This window comes from Larus michahellis, chromosome 4 (genome assembly GCF_964199755.1).
Source record: "Larus michahellis chromosome 4, bLarMic1.1, whole genome shotgun sequence".
NCBI lineage: Eukaryota > Metazoa > Chordata > Aves > Charadriiformes > Laridae > Larus > Larus michahellis.
Genome location: NC_133899.1, coordinates 35,048,489 through 35,063,153, shown reverse-complemented (window position 1 = coordinate 35,063,153; position 14,665 = coordinate 35,048,489). Strand labels below are relative to the sequence as shown.

At 39.7% G+C, this 14,665-nt stretch overlaps 1 protein-coding gene across 1 annotated transcript in view; it reads left to right on the top strand.

Annotated features, from left to right (window-relative positions):
• The window catches only part of DYNC1H1 (dynein cytoplasmic 1 heavy chain 1), a 46,261-nt gene that overhangs the window by 13,549 nt on the left and 18,047 nt on the right, over window positions 1-14,665 (top strand). Inside the window, exons 20-46 of the mRNA XM_074583969.1 lie at window positions 62-271; window positions 663-809; window positions 1,032-1,198; window positions 1,909-2,082; window positions 2,874-3,039; window positions 3,118-3,306; window positions 3,391-3,585; window positions 4,280-4,562; window positions 4,785-4,885; window positions 6,361-6,520; window positions 6,809-7,052; window positions 7,234-7,417; window positions 7,907-8,119; window positions 8,298-8,536; window positions 8,647-8,803; window positions 9,210-9,437; window positions 9,667-9,897; window positions 10,028-10,168; window positions 10,429-10,662; window positions 11,260-11,466; window positions 11,557-11,678; window positions 12,083-12,248; window positions 12,489-12,652; window positions 12,924-13,053; window positions 13,848-13,981; window positions 14,222-14,336; window positions 14,464-14,625. Of these exons, the coding sequence (XP_074440070.1) occupies window positions 62-271; window positions 663-809; window positions 1,032-1,198; window positions 1,909-2,082; window positions 2,874-3,039; window positions 3,118-3,306; window positions 3,391-3,585; window positions 4,280-4,562; window positions 4,785-4,885; window positions 6,361-6,520; window positions 6,809-7,052; window positions 7,234-7,417; window positions 7,907-8,119; window positions 8,298-8,536; window positions 8,647-8,803; window positions 9,210-9,437; window positions 9,667-9,897; window positions 10,028-10,168; window positions 10,429-10,662; window positions 11,260-11,466; window positions 11,557-11,678; window positions 12,083-12,248; window positions 12,489-12,652; window positions 12,924-13,053; window positions 13,848-13,981; window positions 14,222-14,336; window positions 14,464-14,625 (4,863 nt within the window). The remainder of the gene's footprint in view (window positions 1-61; window positions 272-662; window positions 810-1,031; window positions 1,199-1,908; window positions 2,083-2,873; window positions 3,040-3,117; window positions 3,307-3,390; window positions 3,586-4,279; window positions 4,563-4,784; window positions 4,886-6,360; window positions 6,521-6,808; window positions 7,053-7,233; window positions 7,418-7,906; window positions 8,120-8,297; window positions 8,537-8,646; window positions 8,804-9,209; window positions 9,438-9,666; window positions 9,898-10,027; window positions 10,169-10,428; window positions 10,663-11,259; window positions 11,467-11,556; window positions 11,679-12,082; window positions 12,249-12,488; window positions 12,653-12,923; window positions 13,054-13,847; window positions 13,982-14,221; window positions 14,337-14,463; window positions 14,626-14,665) is intronic.

Genomic DNA, 14,665 nt, shown 5'->3' with positions numbered 1-14,665 from the left:
AAAATGCATGTATTTTGTAGTTGAAGTTCAAGGATATAACTCACTTTCTTGTCTTCTGTAGATAAACATGTTAGTTATTGAACTGAAATCCGAGGCACTTAAAGATCGTCACTGGAAACAGCTGATGAAGAGACTTCATGTTAACTGGGTTGTCTCAGAATTGACCCTGGGTCAGATCTGGGATGTCGATTTACAGAGAAATGAAGCAATTGTCAAAGATGTACTGCTTGTGGCTCAGGGAGAGATGGCGTTGGAAGAGTTCTTGAAACAGGCTAGTATCAGCTCCTGTATGTATGCACGTAATAGAAAATCAAAGTCTGCTGTTGGGTGGCTGACACTTTTGTAGTAAACCTGTCAATCTAAGCTGTTGATACAAGTGCGGAGACTCCATGGAACACAATTTAAAGATATGTGAGCCTCCTCTGATGAAACTTGCATTTTTTGGGAAAAGCAGTCCTTAGTAATGACTGCAAAGACCCCACCTTGTTTAAGTTTTTCCTAACGGCATTATATTCTCAATATTTTTAACAAAAGCTTGAGCATAAACCCAGAATCCTTGGGGGGAAAAAAAGTAAAAACTCATTACTGTAATACACTTCTAGTTTGTAACTGTGTTGGGGCAGAAATTATTGATGTCATATCTTAAACATTCTTTTCTTCAGATAAGAGAAGTGTGGAACACTTATGAACTGGACTTGGTCAATTACCAGAACAAATGTCGTTTGATTCGCGGATGGGATGACCTTTTCAACAAAGTAAAAGAGCACATTAACAGTGTGTCAGCTATGAAGCTGTCACCATACTACAAGGTAAAATGGAGCACAAAGCTAAAGAATCTTCATTTAAATCTGCCTTCCCCTCTTGTTTAGTTTATATATTTGTCAGCAGGGACTATATTAATTGTTTAAGTTGACAGAAAATTATTTGCATATGCATACTTTTTAACTCTCAAACAACTGTTTCCACTAATAATTATTAGCAGTCAAACTCCTGATATTAAAATGAATATTAATGCAGCCTTTAAACTTTAGGTGTTTGAGGAAGATGCCCTTAGCTGGGAAGATAAGCTGAACCGTATCATGGCACTCTTTGATGTCTGGATAGATGTCCAAAGGCGATGGGTCTACCTGGAGGGTATTTTTACTGGTAGCGCAGACATCAAGCACTTGCTGCCTGTGGAGACCCAGCGGTTCCAGAGGTAACTTTTTTAATTGCTTTGTTCTTTTCTTGCCTCCCTTGGGGCACAATGTGGACAGGCCTGCAACATAATGACTTCAGCATAGCATTAGTTGAAATACTAACTGTATTCTTACCTGGTCCAGATGGATTACAGCTCTGCTGTAGACATAAATTCATAAAGAAAAATATGGCAAGAGGTGCATGTAGACAACTATGACAGAAAAAGGTTTATTATGAATAGGCTGATGTACAATTTGTAGAAGATGGCTGGGATTCGTGTGTTTTTTTTCTTGCTAGTTCCAGTCAGCTACCTCAAGGGTTTTTCTGGCATTGTGGCTGCAACAAGGAGGCTGATTTCTGTCACCATAGCCTTTAGTCTCACCCTTCAAATGTCATTTTCTTCCTCTGCTTTAAGTTAATTTGGTCATCCTTGTTCATTCCACACAATTCCAGTCAGATCAAAGAATCAGATTTATGCATCTCTTCAGGAAATGAAGAAAAGTAGACCTTCAGCAGTGGAATTGATAGACTGAACGTTGCTAAGACGTTAGATTTTGTTGTTGTGGACTTGAGGTAGATGAAGAGCTATTTTGGGAATTTAGCCTTGTGTTCCCTCGGGCAGCCGCTACAGTTGGAGAGGTAGTGGTCATTTAGAGACAAATAACTTTGGTGCTATGCGGGCCTGCGGTTACTGAGTTTGCACTGATGTACTGTGTTACTTACTTGCAGCATCAGCACTGAATTTTTGGCACTCATGAAGAAGGTGTCCAAATCTCCACTTGTGATGGATGTTCTGAACATTCAAGGTGTGCAGAGGTCATTAGAGAGACTGGCAGACTTGCTTGGGAAGATACAGAAGGCACTGGGAGAATACTTGGAAAGGGAGAGGTCCTCTTTCCCTCGGTAAGAAGTTGACTTTGGTTGACTCTTCAAGTAAAGTGATTAAGTGTTTCTGTGCAGGAGTTGGGGTACTGTTCCGTAATGCCTTTTAATGTATTGTGTATATGTAATATGTTGTGACCATTTAAATTTGTGTTGTCTGAATACAGAATTCAGTTACAGTTACTTCTCAGGAAGTGGGACTAAAACTTCCCATACTTGCTCATATGTGGATGGTTGTAGGATTTAGATATTGCTTAAGGAACCATTGCAGCTGATTTCTGTAAACTTACAGTTTCTATTTTGAATGGCTTAATTCTAGCATTTGATTGAAGGACAGTGTCTAAATTGTCACAGTTCAGTATTTAAGTCATTGGTGCTGACTTACCTGTAGTCCTCAGCTAGTTTGTCACTTAGCATGAGATGGTAAGGGTGAGGGAGTTACTGAGCGTGGGTTTGCCCTGCCTAATAGACTTAATTCAGTCCCAAGCTCAACTGTGGGTATTTCAGGGATGGACAGGTAAAGAAAATGATCCATGGTATGGAGCATGTACACTTTTGTATGGCACAGACCAAATGAATCATAGAATGCCAGGTTGGACGGGACCTCAAGGATCATCTGGTCCAACCTTTCTGAGCTGAGACTAATCTTAGAACTGAAGTATAACTTCTAGCAAATTTACAGTTCACGCACTCTTGCAGTGTTAGGGAAATGAGTGCTAATTACTCCCCTATGGTGGCCCTCTATGGAGCATAAATAAGTTAAAAGTGATTGTTGGAGTTCTGCTGTAGATCTAATTTTATTTAATTATTAGGTTTTATTTTGTTGGTGATGAAGACTTGCTTGAAATCATTGGAAACAGCAAAAATGTTGCTAAGCTGCAGAAACACTTCAAGAAGATGTTTGCTGGAGTTTCTAGCATTATTCTCAATGAAGACAATTCTGTCGTTCTTGGGATATCCTCACGTGAAGGAGAGGAGGTATAGCTGCAGTGTTTCTCTTTAAATAAAATTCTGAAAATAAGTGAACATGGGCTGACTTAAACCTAATTCTTGCAGGTGCTGTTCAAAACACCTGTCTCCATCACAGAACATCCCAAGATCAATGAGTGGCTCACTCTTGTTGAGAAAGAAATGAGAGTGACCCTTGCTAAATTGCTTGCAGAATCTGTTACTGAAGTAGAAATCTTTGGAAAAGCAACTTCAATTGACCCAGCAGTCTACATCTCTTGGATTGACAAATACCAGGTATCAATATGGAACACTTAAGTATACTGCATCTTGGTTACTTCAGTGAGGGAAACTGTCTGATGAGGATTTTTTGTTACACAGGCTCAGCTTGTTGTCCTGTCAGCCCAGATTGCATGGTCTGAGAATGTCGAGTCGGCCCTCAATGGTGTGGGTGGAGCTGGAGACAACAGTCCTCTCCACTCTGTGCTAGCTAATGTTGAGGTCACACTCAATGTCCTGGCAGACTCTGTGCTGATGGAGCAGCCGCCTCTTCGCAGAAGGAAACTGGAGCACTTAGTGAGTAAAAACCGCCTTTCCTCTTCTGGGCTCTCAGGTCAGGATATTTGAAAGTTTAAAGAAAAAATTAATTAGTCTAAGACTTATTTTTCCTCTAGGAAAAGGTTTCATGCAATTTAAGCAACTACATGGAGCCCTGATCCTATAGGTGGTGGTAGTTTTTCGCTCTAGTCAGCTTAATGCATGATAGCTTATTATAGACTAGCTCACTGAATTGATCTTCAGACTAGCTCTTCCAAATATGGAAGTTACTGATTTCTTCATTCAAACATAAAATACCTCATTAAGCTGCTTTATTATTGTAATTATTATATGCTTTTGTTTGTAGATAAGGATTGAGGGGGGGGAGGAAGATAAAATCATCCTGGGTTATTTCTGTAGATTTTTAAAGGGAAATACCTGGTCAGTTTGAGGAGTACTCGTCTTCATAGTTTCTGGCAAGTAAACTATCTAGTTCAGTAGTATAATGGACCACAGTGCTTTGCTGAAAGCTAGGGAAGTCCTTAACAAGAGCAGTCAACATTGTTAGTTTTGTCTTTCTTTGTCACAACAGATTTTAAGGCAGAGACTGTTGGTAGGTCACAGTTCTTAAGTGATGGCAATTTACTATGCTAGTCTGAGAAACTGTAGGATTCCTGGCTTTATTAGCAATGGCTTGTATTGCTGTGGTCTAAAGAGTTACTTCATTCTCTAGATCACCGAGTTGGTGCACCAGAGAGATGTTACAAGATCACTGATCAAAAGCAAGATTGACAACTCCAAATCCTTTGAGTGGCTCAGCCAAATGCGGTTCTACTTTGACCCAAAACAAACAGATGTGCTGCAACAGCTCTCCATTCAGATGGCAAATGCCAAATTCAACTATGGTTTTGAGTACCTTGGTGTTCAGGATAAGCTCGTACAGACTCCTCTTACTGACCGCTGCTACCTGACAATGACACAAGCCCTGGAGGCAAGACTTGGAGGATCACCATTTGGTAAGTTTGTACTGAAGTACAATAAAAACTTGAGACAAGTATATAAACTCTTGTCCTCTCTAATATATAGCTTTAATGTAAAGAAGTAGAACACTTATAACTAAGATACTGAAGAACGAAACAGTCTTTTGGGGAAGCTGTAACAGTTTTAGGTTGGCGGATTACATAAGTAGGCAGTGGTACTTCAAATACTAAAACATGTCTATCCTACTTTGAAAACAGGTCCTGCAGGTACTGGCAAAACAGAATCTGTTAAGGCTCTTGGACATCAGCTTGGCCGCTTTGTGTTGGTTTTCAACTGCGATGAAACATTTGACTTCCAGGTAAGCTGTTTGATTTTAAAAATGTAGTCTCTAATAACAAGTAATAGGAATCTCTTCAGAACTGTGGAACAGCCAGTGGTGTTTATTTTCAAGATTATCGTCTTAACTGAGCCAGTATCTGTGCGTCCTGTAGATGCTCTGCAACAAAAGAATGCCTAAAGCAGAAGTGGGGCTGGGGGAGATGTTCTGGTTTTTTAGAATGGGTAGTTCTGTAGCAGCAAATGGAGGGAAAAGGAAGTATGGGGCAGAGCTTCAGACTGGTTTTAAGAAAGTAACAAACTGTTTAGTTAATAATAGTGGTTAAACAGAGAATAGATTAGAGTGTGAGACTGCCAAGGTACTATTACCAAATTACCCTTTGTGACATAATTGTGGAGTTTGCCTCAGCATGTGAAAGATTCTTCAAAACTAAGAAAATTTACCCAGATATTTCAAAACTAATGACATCTTCAAACTAAGAACCAGATGAAATGCCTCTGTAAACTGTAACACACCAAACGTCTTAAAATGAAAACTTCAATCAGGTGTATATATAAAAAAATTACAAAACATGGACAAGGAATCACGGTACTTCATAGACTCTGCCAGGTTGCCAATCTGTTTGCGTTTTTTTTTTTCTGTACAGCTGTATTTCAGTCAGACCAGCGGGTCCATTTAGTCAGCATTTGGCTTGTAGTGGTGACTGTAAGAAAACACCTAGGGAGTAGTAAGATCACAGATAGTGTGTGCTACTCCTTCCTTGCCCCCGGTCCCCTTCCTGCCTCTGACAGTTGTGAGGATCAGGAAGTCCCAGGCTGAAATGGGTTACTCTGTTCGTGCTCCAGTTACACATTTTTCCCCTTCGATCCACATGCACACTTGCTTCTATAGCATTCTTGACCAAAGAGTTCCATGGCATTACTATGCACTTTATGAAGGAGAACCTTCTGTTGTCTTTTTTAGTAATTCCTTAGTTCTTGCACTGGAAGAGACACTTAACAGTTGATTCCTATTCGTCCTAAACCAGTGGCTTTTAGACCTCCATCATATTCCCTCGTGTTGCCTTTTGCAGAATCCTGCCTTAAAGGTTGTTGTTTAGGTGGAAGCCTTATCATACTCCGGCCAACCAATTTGCTTTTCTGTAATGGTTTGTAATTATAGTATCCTTGTGATGAAGGACGACAACTGCACCTGGTATTAATGGATTCAGCAAACAAAACATTTGCAGTGCACTTATCTTGACTGTTTTGTGAACACACTGCAGTACAGTATGTAGTAATAGGAAGCCATGGTCATCATCTTTGATTCTGTGAAGCAGAAAGTCAGTTAGAACCCTTTTATATCTCTTACAGTACTACAAAGATGGTAAGCTACTTATAAACACAGCTTCTTCCTGCCTTGGATGCATTGTATAAAGTGCTCTTCTCTGCTCCCTTTGCCTATGCATAGGCAAGAATGATCATGCAACTTCAGTGAATTTTCCCCTCTACGTGCAGGCAATGGGACGCATCTTTGTGGGACTTTGCCAAGTGGGTGCATGGGGCTGTTTTGATGAGTTCAACAGACTGGAGGAGCGTATGCTCTCTGCCGTTTCACAGCAAGTTCAGTGTATCCAGGAAGCCTTGCGGGAGCATTCCAACCCCAACTATGACAAGAGTACGTAATTGTTCATTCCTAATAGATTTGTACGGTATCTTTAATGTCCTTCATGCTGTTTTGTTGCTGAGTTACATTTCTCCCAAACAATCCAAGGATGAAGCCACTTCCTATCAAAATTTAAAAATTTGAAGTAACTTTCAGCTGGTAGAAATCAGTATTTGAGTTGCAGTACTAGAGGGCCTGTTGTCCATTACTGTAGGAAACTAAAATAGAATAAAATATGACTTCTGTTCTCAGGGTGACTGATCACTGACTCAGGTGTAACTAAATGTACTCTCTTTTCAGCTGCAACACCAATTACTTGTGAGCTGCTGAACAAACAAGTCAAAGTGAGCCCTGACATGGCTATCTTCATCACCATGAATCCTGGCTATGCAGGCAGATCAAATCTGCCTGACAATTTGAAGAAGTTGTTCCGTAGCTTGGCAATGACAAAACCAGACCGTCAGTTGATTGCCCAGGTCATGTTGTACTCCCAAGGTTTCCGTACAGCTGAAGTGCTTGCCAATAAGATAGTACCATTCTTCAAGTGAGTAACAAGTTTGGTTCCTATCAGTAAAAATAGACCTTATTGTTTAAAGCTGTAATGTTCTTTGCAACTCACTAAGCATATTGTGCAGCAATCCTTACAAGGAAACAATGACAGTTACTGAGCGTTGTGTTGGTCCCTATTGAGAATCAGATTGTATTTTGTCTCTTTTGCTTCTTAGGCTTTGTGATGAACAGCTGTCCTCCCAAAGTCACTATGATTTTGGCTTGAGAGCACTGAAGAGTGTACTGGTTAGTGCAGGTAATGTGAAGAGGGAGAGGATTCAGAAGATAAAGCGGGAGAAAGAAGAGCGTGGTGAAGTTGTAGATGAGGGAGAAATTGCTGAGAACTTACCAGAACAAGAGGTAATGTGTGTGTGAACTCTTTACTTCTGTGATGAAGTACAGGATACACACTAAACAAAGGAAATAACCTTGCAGTGTTTCCCATTTAGTGCTAAGCCATGCAAGCAAAGTAAAGTTGGTTACAAAAGGTGATTATTTAATAGTTTAGAAGCACCAAGTTAAACGTGTTTTAGGCGTCCCTGAATCATAGTGAAAGACTTGTTTTTATGAAGTGGTGCATTCATAACGCTTATTGCTGCTCAGTTCCTCAGCAGTTAATACCAAAAGCATAGTGAAGAGGCATGAGAAACTACAGTTGTATAAACTGAAACTCAATAGGAATTTATTGTGTAGTTTCAAAGTTGAAACGCCATTAGTGGTTGCTTTTACCAAAACCGCCCTGGTCTGGTGCTTTATCAATAAAGTATTTAGTGAAGTACTCCTTGTCAAACACATTCGGTAAAGCAAACTTAACAAAAAATCTTAACCAAAATGTGACTCTCTCTGCAGATCCTGATCCAAAGTGTATGTGAAACTATGGTACCAAAACTGGTTGCAGAAGACATTCCATTGCTGTTCAGTCTCCTTTCGGATGTGTTCCCTGGAGTACAGTATCATCGTGGGGAGATGACAGCATTGCGAGAGGAACTGAAGAAAGTGTGTCAGGAAATGTACCTTACCTATGGTGATGGAGAAGAAGTTGGTGGCATGTGGGTTGAAAAGGTAAAATACAAAACTGAAAATGTGGAATTAAAGTTTATGTATAAGACTAAACTACTTCTTTTCTTGTGAAAGGTGGAAAGCTTTTTCCTTTTTCATTGTCTTAAGCAAGCAATATATAGAAGCTTAGATTGACTGCTGAAGTTAAGACTTAATTGGTACGTAATTTCTTCTGTCACAGGTTCTTCAGCTGTATCAGATTACACAGATAAATCATGGATTGATGATGGTCGGTCCCTCTGGAAGTGGAAAGAGCATGGCTTGGAGAGTACTTCTGAAAGCCCTCGAACGGCTGGAGGGTGTGGAAGGTGTTGCTCATATTATAGATCCAAAAGCAATCAGCAAAGATCATCTCTATGGTACTTTGGATCCAAACACCAGAGAATGGACAGATGGCTTGTTTACACATGTCCTGAGAAAGTGAGTCTTTAATAGCACAAATGAAAAATGGCCAATACATTTGTGCCATGGATAATCTGGCCTTACTGAGTCTTTGTTCTCTGCTGCAATAATTATTTCCTTTAATGCAGAATCATAGACAATGTGAGAGGTGAACTACAAAAACGTCAGTGGATTATCTTTGATGGTGATGTAGACCCTGAATGGGTGGAGAACTTGAACTCTGTTTTGGATGACAACAAACTACTGACTCTGCCAAATGGAGAACGTCTCAGCCTTCCACCAAATGTAATGTTACTTTTTTTACATGATGTTTATGTGCCGTCCTATAAACTTGTTGCCTTTACCTTAATGTATATTAGTGCTGTCCCTCTTTCTCATCAGAAGCAGAGTAATACTGATCTCAGTTAGTGGTTCGCGGGTATAACATTTCACGTAACATTTAACGTTATACTTACTCTGACCCTGTAAGACAAACTCTGTGTATTATATAAAAGCCTAGGGTTACAGTCAATAATGATGAACTTAACAGCAGCATTAAACTAACCTAAGGTGTTATTCATAGGCTAGATACAAATAAACTTATTTTAAAAGGTCTCTGTTTGGGGCGGGGGGGGGTGTGTTTGGTTTGTTTTGCAGTTGGTTTGTTGGTTGTTTTTACTTCAAACTCTTGTTTTAAATTTCTGCTCTTTAGGTGCGTATCATGTTTGAGGTACAGGATCTGAAATATGCCACTTTGGCTACTGTGTCAAGGTGTGGCATGGTCTGGTTCAGTGAGGATGTTCTCAGTACAGACATGATATTCAATAACTTCTTGGCCAGACTAAGAAGCATTCCTCTGGATGAAGGTGAGGAAGAAGCTCAGCGAAGGCGAAAGGGCAAAGAAGATGAAGGAGAAGAAGCAGCATCCCCAATGTTGCAGGTATAATTTAGATTACCTTATGGGATAATGTAGTAAGAATGCTTGTATCACAAGAATTTATGACAACCTGTCACAGAAAAGCTGACTTGCTGTTTACATCTTTTTTTCTTAAAAAAAAAAAAGAATATTAAATATGAAGCATTTCAAACCTTAAACAAAATTATTTCCTGCTGCCTGGTAATCAGATGAGAAGCAAGTGCTTTGAGCGGTGTTTTGTCTCCCCCAACAGATTCAGAGAGATGCTGCAACAATAATGCAGCCATATTTCACATCTAATGGCCTGGTAACTAAAGCACTTGAACATGCTTTCAAGTTGGAGCATATTATGGATCTCACCCGCTTGCGCTGTCTTGGTTCTCTGTTCTCCATGTTGCATCAAGCTTGCCGCAATGTAGCCCAGTACAATGCCAATCATCCAGACTTCCCAATGCAGATAGATCAACTAGAGCGTTACATCCAGGTAAATACAGTATGCTGCTACATGACTGCTGTGTCTGACATGTCAGTATAGCAGCTAGATTTGATTTGTCATTCATTAAGTCTTGTTCCATTACTCTAAAACCAATAGCTGCTTTTGCTGCTTCTTACAGAGGTACCTGGTCTATGCAATACTTTGGTCTCTTTCTGGAGACAGTCGTTTGAAAATGAGAGCAGAGCTGGGAGAATACATTAGGAGAATCACCACTGTGCCACTGCCAACTGCGCCCAACATACCTATAATTGACTATGAGGTAAACCTTTCTTATGCTAGAAGTGTTGCTCTTTTGTGGTCCTAGAAGCTTGCTTTAGATTTTGGAGATGAAACTGGAAAACAAAGCACTAGACTGCCTTAAATTTTACCATTTCACAGTTCAGCAAACAAGCTGGCTGTTGAAATAAACACATTGAGTTTGATGCCATAAACTATTCTGTGGCTTAATAAAAAATATTTTAACTAAGATTGAGCTATATTCCTGTTTTAAACTGTCTCGTCATGTTTTTGTGCTTCTAGGTGTCCATTACAGGTGAATGGGTGCCATGGCAATCCAAGGTTCCTCAAATTGAAGTTGAAACACACAAAGTTGCAGCTCCTGATGTTGTAGTACCAACCCTAGATACAGTTCGCCATGAAGCATTGCTCTATACTTGGCTGGCAGAACACAAACCTCTAGTACTGTGTGGCCCACCAGGTTCTGGAAAGACCATGACGCTCTTCAGCGCTCTAAGAGCTCTACCTGACATGGAGGTACGCAAGAGTGTGTGTGTGTGAGTGCGCGCACCTGCATGTGTGAATTACAGAGTAGTATCAAGTCTGTAATCTCCTTAAAGATTTACAGCAGTCTTGATTTAGCACGGAAATGATTTGCTAGCCGGAATTTGGTGATACCCGCACCTCAGTCCTTCATGTGTATAGATAGCAAAAGATAAAAATTATGTTGATCAGAATTTACATTTATGTCTCAAGATCCTTAACCTAAAAGCTATTTCGTTCCTTTGCTGCTTCAATGATACAGGAGCATTCCTCCATTTAGTATTTAAAAACCTGTGGTAATGTTTAAGAATAGCTCTCAGTCTTGAGTGTATTTAGGTGGAGTAACAATTATATGAAGCTGTGATGTTTTAAGTACAAGGTTGGGCAGGAGGCATTGCTGCGTGATGAATGGAGAACCTGCAGTGGAAAGCAAACCTTATACAGTCAGGGTACAGGCAGTAACCTGAAATATAGACAGTATATGTACTTCCAGTGTGCAAAGCCAAACATAGCTGTTTTCAGGACTCTTGATATGGTCTCTTTAAGACTTAGTGTATTTTAACTGTTTCTTTTCACTGTTCTCTTTTTAAGGTGGTTGGACTCAACTTTTCAAGTGCTACCACTCCAGAGCTGCTCTTGAAAACTTTTGATCACTACTGCGAGTACCGGCGTACACCTAATGGAGTGGTGCTGGCTCCTGTGCAGTTAGGAAAGTGGCTGGTGCTGTTCTGTGATGAAATCAACTTGCCAGATATGGATAAGTATGGCACACAGAGAGTCATATCCTTCATTAGACAGGTTTGTTTTCCTTTGTAATCAACTATACCATAACAGTTTTTTTCAGGGAAATGCAATGTTCCACTGATTTTATTTTACTTTTTTCTCCAGATGGTGGAACATGGAGGATTCTATCGTACGTCAGACCAGACTTGGGTGAAACTGGAGAGAATTCAGTTTGTTGGTGCATGTAATCCACCTACTGACCCTGGAAGAAAACCTCTCTCACATAGGTAATGTATCTAGTAAACTCCATATAGCGACAGAATAGGGGTCAAAATTGAAGTGTCAACTGTGTAATCTGTTCTTAATACACTTGTTTAACACCAGCTGTGCTGAAATTGTGTTCCCTGCTTTTGAACTAACTGCTAGTTAGTTCTTACCCTGACAGCCAGCCAGTGGACTCATTGTTACACTTCTTGAATAACCTGTCTGAAATGCTGTGGATATTTCAGAATGCTTTTTGGTCCGAGTCACTAAGGAGCAATCAAACCAACTGCAGTTACTGCTGATAATTTTGAATCAAGCAGTTAATTAATTTTGGCAAAAGATAATGAAAATAGTACAGACTATAATTTGACTTTCTGGACCGTGTAATATGTGTATAGATATAATACGTGTAATAAAAATCTTCCAGATTTTTACGACATGTTCCTGTGGTTTATGTGGACTATCCTGGACCAGCTTCACTTACTCAGATATATGGAACATTCAATCGTGCAATGCTAAGGCTGATCCCATCACTTCGCACATATGCAGAACCGCTCACTGCCGCTATGGTAGAATTCTACACAATGTCTCAGGTAACTTGTTAAATACAACCCCAAACTCTAATTAGAAGTCTTCCTTTTATGGTGAATCATTTAACATGCATTGTTTGCCATTCACATGGATAATATGTCTACAAGAACTCAATTTAATTACTTGAGTTCTGGCAAAAGCCACTGAATGATACTAGTAAAGTAATGTCTTGCAATGCCAAGGCCTGTAAAAAATAGGGTATGACTTTGGGATGAAGTAACTAATTAAGTTTAAATTTTTAGGAGAGATTCACTCAGGACACACAGCCACACTACATCTATTCACCTCGTGAAATGACTCGATGGGTGAGAGGTATATTTGAAGCATTAAGACCACTAGAAACCTTACCGGTTGAAGGCCTTATCAGGATTTGGGCCCATGAAGCCTTACGTCTCTTCCAAGACAGGTAAAATAAACATGAGATGGGAGGGACAAAAAAAAAGGTTCAAAATTAATTTTCCCCCCTCCTTGCCAACTTTCATTAGAAAACCAAATTGAAGTGTGCTTTATGTTAAATAGCTGGAATACAAATGAGAATATTTTCCTTCACTCTAACTTGACACTTTTGGGAGTAGTATCTGTGCAAAGACAAAACATACTTTAGTCGTAGTACTGCTGTGAGTTGATTATATCCTCCCATTACAGAGGACTTGTCACTAACTTGTTTCTTTATCCAGACTTGTAGAAGATGAGGAGAGACGCTGGACTGATGAGAACATTGATATGGTTGCTCTGAAACACTTCCCCAATATTGACAAAGAAAAAGCTATGAGCAGACCTATCTTATACAGCAACTGGCTGTCGAAGGTAAGTAAAAATTTTTTTAAATTTTAAAAAACAATTCGGGAGCAACTGAGTCATGCAGCTCTTACAGCTATATTAACATGATAATTGGGGCCCACCGTTTTGTTAAACTGATCTCCAAGAAGTTCTTACTATGAGTATCTGCAGTGAACTCTACCACAAAGCTAATAACTGTTTTGCCAGGGATGCTGTTGTAAGATCTACCACAGTATGTAAAGGCAGTATTTAACTAATATTTCTCAAGAACAGTATACCACTCCCAGAAAGTTGCCAACAGCTATTGCTTACGGGATCTCTTGGATTAAGGCAGTGACCCTTGAACCATACTGATATGTAAATTTTATGGTGGACTGTTTCTTGCAGTCTGAAGTGATCCAGCTAGGCAATCTGTAGAAATCCTGCTGGGCCAAGTCAAAAGTCCATCTAGTCTGTTACCCATCTCTGTGACGAATAGCAAGTGGCTAGGAAAGGCTGTTTAAAATAAATTGAGGGAGTAAGGGAGGGAAGTCAGTCTGTCATGCTACTTCCCAGTCTCTTTGGTGACTGGCAACACAGACTCAGCCTGTGGTAGGTTCAGTAGATAGAGTATTTAAAGCCCATGTTGCTATCTGTGGCACTCTAGGCTGTAGATGTGTTCCTGTGCAAGTTAAATGAGTACAGCATTCTTAAGTTTTTGTAGCGGATTGCTACTTTAAGTATTCTAATAGTTCTGCTTTCATCTACTCATATCTCTAAATGATCTCTAAATGAAATTCCCTTCATCTTGAATTCTGTACCGTATTGACTGGTTCTTTTAGGATTATATTCCAGTGGATCAAGAAGAATTAAGAGACTACGTGAAAGCTAGGCTTAAAGTCTTTTATGAAGAAGAACTTGATGTACCACTTGTTCTGTTCAATGAAGTCTTGGATCATGTGTTAAGAATTGACCGGTAAGCTGATACTTCAGTATAAATAGTATTTGGAGACGTTTTCTAAAACAGTAGTCTGAGTACAGAGTACGAAAGAATGGAGCGTGATCCCATTGCTGTCCAGAGATGATATACTGCTGGCCTCCAGTTAGCAGGATCTTACCTGGAAAGATGTGTCAGTTTTGGTACTAACTTGAAGTTTAGGTGTTCAAAGAAAAGCTTCAGTAAGTTGATAACGTATTTGGTTATGTTCTTTTCCAGAATCTTCCGTCAGCCACAGGGCCACTTGCTGCTTATTGGAGTCAGTGGGGCAGGGAAAACAACCCTCTCAAGATTTGTTGCCTGGATGAACGGTTTGAGTGTCTACCAAATTAAGGTTGGCATGCTAGTTTAACTTAAAAAAAGCCTGTTAGTCAAAACTCACACTTCTTAAATATCGACCCCTAAAAAATCCCATTAAAAGCTAAACCAAAATGTTAATAACCAATGTTAAATCTTACTAGGTTCACAGAAAATATACAGGTGAAGATTTTGATGAAGACCTTAGGACAGTATTGAGACGTTCTGGCTGTAAAAATGAAAAAATAGCTTTTATAATGGATGAGTCAAATGTGTTGGATTCTGGATTCCTGGAGAGAATGAACACTCTCCTAGCAAATGGAGAGGTAAGAAGATTTTAAGTAAATACTTGAAGCACCTTTTTAC